This window comes from Symphodus melops (assembly GCF_947650265.1).
Source record: "Symphodus melops genome assembly, chromosome: 15".
NCBI lineage: Eukaryota > Metazoa > Chordata > Actinopteri > Labriformes > Labridae > Symphodus > Symphodus melops.
The window spans coordinates 6,822,725-6,831,487 of NC_136705.1; the positions used below are offsets into that span (position 1 = coordinate 6,822,725).

Consider the following 8,763-nt stretch of genomic DNA (forward strand, 5'->3'; position numbering starts at 1 on the left):
AGGCACCGTAACAGTTACCTAACCCGTGCAAATCTGCGCAGAAAACCCCGTCGCACCCTCTGAAAGCCCTCTTCTCATGATCCGCCATTAGGAGTGAACCTGTGGTAAGATCGTGCTCTGCATTTATAGCTATTATCCTTCAAAATAACCACTTTTAGAGCGCTTTTCACATTAAACAGCTGGTAAATAGAGTTGTGTCTTTGTTATGTTGTAGGTGGGTCGAACGCCAGGATGCAGATTTTCGTGAAAACCCTCACGGGGAAGACTATAACCCTCGAGGTGTGTGATGGAGGGATGCGTCGTTTAGCGGCGACAGTTACCCCAAGTTTTACTAACTTTACTGTTGAGTGTGGCTTATAAATACACATAGAAACAGAGATTGGCATATAAATGGATTAATAGCTGTAATGTGTCAAGTGAACGTCATATCCCGTCTCACCCAGTAAAGATAAGCTATGTTGCTAGGCTAGCAGTTAGCAGCCTCTCAATGCTATAAACACGTGTGACAGAGAAAGCAGAGAAGTTACATCGAGTTTCTCCTTATTAAGCCATCATAAACGTACCTCACAGATTTGTAATAACATAATAAACGATACTGATCTACTTGAATCACCTCAGCCCGCATGTAGCGGTACCTTTGACCGGTGTCATGTCTGACCCTTCTTCTCCGGATGTTTGCAGGTTGAGCCTTCAGATACTATTGAAAATGTCAAGGCTAAAATCCAAGACAAAGAGGGTGAGTATGTTATACATTGTTTTGTTTTATAGGTAGGTAGTTTTGTTAAGCTCCTGTCTCATAAGTAAGGTGTTACCTGCAGATTTTTAGCGTTCATTGGGTCAGAGTTGTTCTAGACTGATCATATCAGAGGAGTTTGTTTGTATTAAACTGTCAGTCCATTTTCCTAAAGATTTATGTTGGATCAAGAGCTACAAAATGTTTGTCTTGGTATATCAATGAACATCCCGATCCGTGTGATTGATCCACAGGGAGGAGCAAATGATGGATGTTCTTTAATGCTTTTAAAAATAATTTAGTTAAACGTATTTATAGTTTAATTTTTGGTTTCAAGTCGAACTAATTCGAAAATACAGGTTAATGGTCAATTGTAATATAACATCCTAAAAGTATGTGACTTGTCACAGTTTTCTACTCAACTGAAATCTATTATAACTAAAAATAGTGTTGAAATGTTTGCTATATGTTGAGCTTTTATGCGGCGGCTTGCCTAAAAGGTGCATCGGAGTGTGTTAAGGTTTCTGACTAAGACCTTGTATTCTGATCTGCCTGGTCCATTGTTCATGGTGTTTTGCTCTCATCTGCAGGTATCCCTCCTGATCAGCAGAGGTTGATCTTCGCTGGAAAGCAGCTGGAGGATGGACGCACTCTGTCTGACTACAACATTCAGAAGGTGAGCTGATGTACCACCTGCTCACAGCAGGCACACTTTACACATGGTGCATTTCATTTCTGGATTTGTTAAATGGATACATGGTATAGATCAGAAAATGCTAATTGCTTATATATGTGATAAAATGACTGCTTGCATGCTCAGGTTAAATGTAATCCAGACATTAAACAGTAAATACAATGAGTGCAAAGTGCATATTATAGCCATTACCCAGTCAGTTATATTCCAGAGACTATTATACTTCAATTTAGGAGAAAACAACAGTTCTGTATGGACTTGAATGGAATATAATCTCTATGCAGTGAAGTGAACTATAACTGGTAGATTAAGTTATGGTATCAGATTGTCTATTGTATTGCCTTTAATTCTGGTGCACAATAGATACTAGTGTGTGACTCGTACATCACGATTGAGACACACTGGTGAACGTCACAGGATTTTGGCAGCTAAAGAGTTATTGTTCGTTGAGACATGGATTGGTACGCTGGTTATTTATTTATGTCTCGTCCTCTTCAGGAGTCTACTCTTCACTTGGTGCTGAGGCTGCGCGGTGGTGCCAAGAAGAGGAAGAAGAAGTCTTACACCACCCCCAAGAAGAACAAGCACAAGAGGAAGAAGGTCAAGCTCGCTGTGCTCAAATACTACAAGGTACGAAGCCTACCTCTAGAAAATGTGGAGTTGATGCTAGTTTCTAAAGTCCATTGAGAAATGTGGGTCTGAAATTATGTTTTCCACTTGTCGGTATGAACTGAATTGTTGCATCAGTTGATTTATTTTTTTTAATTGGTCCAGGTGGATGAAAATGGTAAAATCCATCGGCTGAGGCGCGAGTGTCCTGCTGACGAGTGCGGTGCCGGCGTCTTCATGGCAAGCCACTTCGACCGTCATTACTGCGGGAAGTGCTGCCTGACCTACTGCTTCAACAAGCCTGAGGACAAGTAGACGGGGACACTCTGAGAGGCGTTAATAAAGACGAAAATGTTTGACATAAATCAGACTGTGTGTTTTACTGGCACTGTCCTAACAGGATGGTATTTAGTTGTTCTTTTAAATCTCGTAGAGTTCCAGCTGGTCCATAAAACGGACTGAAAGTAATTTTTTTTATGAACTATAAAGGCAATAAACACCAGCAGACTTATCACCACCACAGTTTAGGTGTCCTTTAGTTTAGTAGAAGTCAAGAGTACAGAGGTATGACTCAAAGTGATTAAGAGTCCTTTTTAAACTATGACTGACCACTTTTAACTAACTTGAGTTTAATGATTCCATTTATCTATCACCCTGATCAATAACGGGCTGTTTTTTTTCTTACTCTGGAACAAATAGCTGATCAATCCGCTGCTTGAAAATAAAGCTAAGGGACCAGTGATGTTAGTCGTGTATTAGCCACATGGTTTTACGAAGTTTAGAACCAATATAGACGGTCACATTGTGTTACAGTAGCTAAAGGTATTTTCTCTTAAGTTATCTGAGCGCATACACCAAAATATAAATGTGGAATATTAATGAATGTAGTTAAAGCAGCCATTAAAATATCTAGATAAAACTTCATGATGCAAACAGCACTTTGTTACACTAAATATATCTGAGGTCGACTTGGTTTATCAGAATGTCTGACACGGGACTTATCTTTCCACATTTTTTGAAACTAATTTATTGCCTAAAAGATAACTACCTAGATAAGACATCTTTTTTTGCCTCCTACACCTGGTGTTTGAAATGTGTTGCACAGTAAACCTGCCTCTCTTCTGGTCAGAATGTTTGTTTCCTCTTCTCGACAAAAAATCTACATCTCACCATTCCCACCAAAGGTCGAAATGTACTTATGTATTGTTTATTTTCATTTTTCCTGATTACAACTTTTTGAAAAAAAAAAAAATATATATATATATATATATCGCACTTATCTAAACAAGATTATAAAGTGCTTAACAGAAATATTTATTACATACATATACATGACAAATGTGCTCTTGTACATTTAGAACGAGCACACAGTATTTTCACAGACAGAAGCCAGGCGAGTGTCCATTTCTTTATGGCTGTGAGGAAAGGAAGTTTGATTGACAATCTAGATCAAAGTAAGGCATGAACACCCACAGATACTGTATGTCTAAATATATTTGAAACATTTAAAGTTAAGGTATTTAGCGTGTTGTTTCTGGGTTCTATCATTTATTAGGATTATATTGGGTCAGGTATGAGTGGAGATTTATTGGTTTAACTCAACTGTTCACCTTTTGTTCGCTGTTGTTTGTAGATCACTGTGATTGTGAGAAGATGCACGTTATCTGAAGTTGATTATCTTTTTACATTGATAAAAAGTATAAGGGCCAACCTTGGCCTCTCAGCTGCTTCATTGTTCTGCAACAATCACTTTTTGGCAGCTGAAAACGTCATGTCGGCTAACTTTTCAGAGCCTTTCCATTTTTACACACACACACACACACACACACACACACACACACACACACACACACACACACACACACACACACACACACACACACACACACACACACACACACACACACACACACACACACACACACACACACACACACACACACACACACACACACACACACACACACACACACACACACACACACACACACTAAGGTTTTAGTTGAAATCGTCTTTAGGTCCTGACAGAAATTAATATTTTATGTGCTCTGAAAAATCTATCTATCTATTTCTTCATCTTATCATATGCACATCATAATAGCTTATCTCTTGTGAGGATGCTTTCATGGAGGCTCGCCTTCCACCCGTGCAGCTGGATGTCCTCTTCTGCTGAGCGCCGCCCCTCTGCAGCCTCCTGAAGGTCAGGAGAGCCCTCAGATACTTCTTCCACCTCGTCTCTGGACCTGTGGAGACCAAGAAAGAAGAAGAGGGGAGATCTTCTGGGACCAGTTGTTCATTCGTAAACTGATCGGATTTTGGTAATCGGATTGGATGAAATCTTCAAAATGGGTTGTTCAGAAAGGAAAGAAGGAATCTGAAATCAGATTAGATCACAGAATCCAATCTTAATTTTAATCTGGATCAAACATATAGTTTGTGTTGTTAAAAACTTGTCAGCAGGATTTGGCTAACTTTGATCCAAAAAACAGGATTAAAAAAAAAAAACTTGACTTGTGTACCTGTTGTCGCAGAGGAACAAATCAAGCTGACCAAAGTGAAACTTCAGATCCGCCTCCCAAAAGCACAGCTCGGAAATACCGGTCCCTCCTCCTCAGATGAAGAAGAACCCTGAACATTGTTTATTTTGTTAACTATTGGACATTTAGCCTTTTGTTTTGTTTTTCAAGAGATTTTCAAAATATCCACAATTTATTTGTTAATCTATATTTGTTTGTATTTGTTGGGGCTAAAATGAGTGATCAAAAGAAATTATGAATGGAAGTGGATGTTTATGTTATTTTTGTGTTTTGTCTCAAAAACATAAACACCTACAGTGACCCCATGTTGGCTCTTCAACCTGTTCTTTACATACTGTAGCTGGTAGCCCACATTGTGATATGTTGTCCCATTGAGGACACTAGTAATCCAGATTTAGTAATCTTGAAAAATCTGGATCAGAGTGATCCAGTCCAATGTTTCTTTGAAAAACCGGCATGAAAGTAAGACGGATTACCTGATCCAGATAAAATGGTTTGAATAACTGGCTCCTGGAGGCTGGCTCTGTTACTCTGATCTGGAACAGGGGCTGATCCTCTGCTCCTCCTCAGCCATCATCTGGGAAGGCATGAGGATGGGCTGCGGCTGGTTCTCCTCTGTGACGTAGCTGGGGGAAGAGGAGAGGGAGGAACTGGAGCAACTATGAGAAGAGTAAGGGGGAGAAGATGGGCTCGAGGAGCTCACTTACAGGTCAAGGAGAAGGGTGGTAGGACGAGATACAGGAGCAGAGCCAGCAGGAGATGATCTAAAGAGCTGGCGCTGCAGGGACCCTCTTCAAGATGAGCCTGGGGCTGGACCGGTCCGGGTCATGGTCAAGGACAGAGGTCCAGGTGAAGCACTAAAGATGGAAACAACCCAACATACTTGAAACAAACAAATCACTTGTTACTATGATAGGACAGGCTACATGTCATACTGCCACTAATGAGGTTAGTTCAGCATATTTCTGTTTGTTTGCTACATTTTTCTCTGAGTCTTAAGTTAATAAACAGTCTGGAACCTGATGTGTGCAGCAACTATGTAATCAGGTAAATACTTTTCACCATACACAGATAGCCTCTTAATGAAAAGGTGGTTTGATAAGTGCCCACGTAATTATCTCTCATTTTAATTCACTTTGCTCCTCTTAATCGTCTCTGCAGGAACAGACAGGAAAGGCTTCTTGATGCATTGTAGACTGACTTGGGTCAGTGTCTCCTCAGAGTTTTGTTCAGAAGCACGTAGAAGGAACAGACAGCATCGTCCCTTCTACTGGTGAATGTGTCGACAGTGTATTTACTGGCTATGGTGCAGACACACCCACTCTAATTTCAAAAAAGGTCACAGTAGATTTATTCTGATACCAGCCAGAGATTGTTTTGAAATTGGCCCCTGCTATTGGGAAGCGTATATAATGCTGAACATGTAGCTCCTCTAGTGGAGATTTGTAGATTATTAGTTGCAGAACATTCAGTTTTTGTTTTTTACTTACTATTCTGTGTTTGTTAGAAGACACTCTGTGATTTATTTAGATTATACAGTATATTGAGTATGATAACTGCAGCTAACATAGACTTCAAATAAAACAATTTCAGAGATATTAAGCCATTTTAAGAAAACCTGGTTTTGTTTTGGGGTTTGTTTTTTTTACAGAAAAAATCTTTTTGGGACTATATAAAATTACCCCTCAATCGAAATACAGAGAGTACCAAAAGTTGACTGAACATATTATTAATATTTAATTATTCAGATTTATCTTGCAGCCTAACATTGTCTCCATCTCCTTGAAGTTGAGTGTCTGGAGTGAGATACAGAAGAGCCAGGAGGAGGAGCGCTAGCAGGAGATACAGGAGGACACCTGGATGATGATGATCCTAAAGAGTTGGCTGCTGCAGGGACCCCTCCTCAAGATGAGCCTGGGGATGTACCGGTCCGGATCGTGGACGAGTTCAGAGGTCCAGGTGAAGCGCTAAATACAGAAATTAAAAAATTTAAAATAACACAAAGTTTGACTAGTTTGGCTTGACCTGTTCTGAATGCATGTTGTCGACTTTCTTTTATTGTTGGTGTGAAGTTCTTCACCCTTCAACAAATCAAAATGAACATTTATACACAACAGATGGCTGAAATTACTGAAATCATTATAATATTAGTCAACTCTATGTCAGAAAATGTTGGGCCAAAATGTGTACCACTTTCAACCAAGACCAGCCTGCTTAATCACATATGCTATTGTCATTATTATTATATTTTTTAACAAAATAGAGGGCCTGATGAGTGAACAGATATAATACAGATTTAGGATGTCATACTGTATATAACTAAAACAAAAACTGGCTACATTAAAAAAAAAAAGTTTCAGGAAACACTTTGTCAAATTCAAGTGTAGGCTTTGTATGAATTAAATAATATACATATGAAAAATGCAAGTGCAAAAATGTGCCCAACATAACCTGAAAAGTGTAGCGAGCCTATTTATGTTTAAAAGATGGAGAGAGGACCGACAGGTTTGAAATTTCTAAAACATTACTGAGATGAAATTTTAATACAAACAAACTGTGGATTTGGAAGGAAAAGGAAATCAGTAAATAATTACCTCAGAAGTAGAAGGAGTGCTAGCAGAAGATACAGGAGGACACCTGGATGATGATGATGATCCTAAAGAGTTGGCTGCTGCAGGGACCCTCCTCAAGATGAGCCTGGGGATGTACCGGTCCGGATCGTGGACGAGTTCAGAGGTCCAGGTGAAGCGCTAAATACAGAAATTAAAAATAACAAAGACTTGATTTACAATAAAAGGACTAGCTTGTGTTGACTTGTTCTGAATGCATGTTGTCGACTATCTCTTATTGTTGGTGTAATGTTCTTCACCCTTCAAAAAATGAACATGTATACACTACAGATGGCTGAAATGAATGAAATCATATTATTCTATTATTCTAAAATTTAAACCACTTTCAACAAAGACCAGCCTGCTTAATCACATCTTATTTTTTATTAAAATGTGACTCTTCTCAGTCACAAAATGATAGAGTTCGTTTTTGAGTATTTTAGTCATTTTCATGTCACTGTATCTTTAAATGTCAAAGGTCGTCCCAACAGTAAAACAGAGCTTGTTATTAAAATCATCAATCTTACATTGTCCACTATCAAACACTGTGACTGGAGGAGAATAGCAGTCGATGAAGCTCTATTGTGAAGAAATGAGTTTGTTATGAGTTTGTTTTTGTTTTTAATAATTTAATTGACTCACCTGTAGCAACCTGCAGCAACTTTAAATCAGTTACCGTGGAGATTTAAAATGCTGTTTACTTTTGATAATGCACATAACAACCTTTTTTACTCTAAGTTTAACACTTCCATTGGATTTTGTTAAGTATTGCAATCTCTGATATAAATGATCTATAGACAAAAATCACACCAATAAAGATCATGAATTAAGAATTATTAAAAAGATGTGAAAATATTAAACTTATAAAGAGACAAAGGCAAAAAAGAGAAGTTTAAAGTTGTTTTAAGTTCATATCGGAGGCAACTTTGGGGCCTATTTTAACTCGACATGGTCTGAAGACACGAGCCTTTTAATTAAAGAAACTGAGTTTGTTCCTTCTGTTTTCATTAAGAAAGATATTCACAGATTGCTTTTACAAAACCTCCAAGTACTGATCGTGCCGACATTATTACTGATTATCTATAGTAAATAAATGATCAATCTTACGTCGTCCTCCATGATGAAACACCTGAGCCTGGTGATGATGAGGGCCGACAGTCAATGTTTGGAGGAGAAAAGTCGATGAAGATCTTTTTGGAAGAAATCGTCGAAAACATGAAACTTTAAAACCACTGTGAATATTTGCTATTTGCTTTCTCTCAGTTAGTTTTATTTTGAATGACTTTAGGTTGTTTTTGTTCGAATAACCTACAGCAACCTGGGTTAGCATGGAGATTTAACATTTACTTGACAACAGCTTTATCACCGGATTAAAAAGTGAATTTACGTCACATTATTAATTTGACTGAGGCCTGTATTTAAATCTACACAAATACATGGAGTTTATTTAGCCGATAGTTTGTTTTAAATAGTAGCCTAGGCCTATAGTTTTTAGTCTTAAATGAGAGAGCAGACAAACTATAAAACACAGTTTTTCTTGACTTCTATCTGGGCGAAGAAAACCAAATCGATAAACTCCCT

The 8,763-nt window shown here is 38.4% G+C and overlaps 2 protein-coding genes across 2 annotated transcripts; one reads left to right on the forward strand and one right to left on the reverse strand.

The window, feature by feature from the left end:
• The first annotated feature begins 15 nt into the window (after window positions 1–15).
• rps27a (ribosomal protein S27a) lies at window positions 16–2,401 on the forward strand. The gene is made up of 6 exons (XM_079363399.1): window positions 16–104; window positions 215–279; window positions 682–736; window positions 1,324–1,409; window positions 1,926–2,057; window positions 2,202–2,401. The coding sequence occupies exons 2-6, from the start codon at window positions 232–234 to the stop codon at window positions 2,349–2,351; spliced, it is 471 nt and encodes a 156-aa protein (XP_079219525.1). The 5' UTR covers window positions 16–104; window positions 215–231; the 3' UTR covers window positions 2,352–2,401.
• A 3,885-nt stretch (window positions 2,402–6,286) lies between these two features.
• On the reverse strand, window positions 6,287–8,492 carry LOC306836261 (uncharacterized protein). Its single transcript, XM_079363262.1, has 3 exons — window positions 8,290–8,492; window positions 7,168–7,323; window positions 6,287–6,540 (listed from the first exon to the last, which is right to left on the reverse strand). The coding sequence occupies exons 1-3, from the start codon at window positions 8,299–8,301 to the stop codon at window positions 6,406–6,408; spliced, it is 303 nt and encodes a 100-aa protein (XP_079219388.1). The 5' UTR covers window positions 8,302–8,492; the 3' UTR covers window positions 6,287–6,405.
• Between the last annotated feature and the right edge of the window lie 271 nt (window positions 8,493–8,763).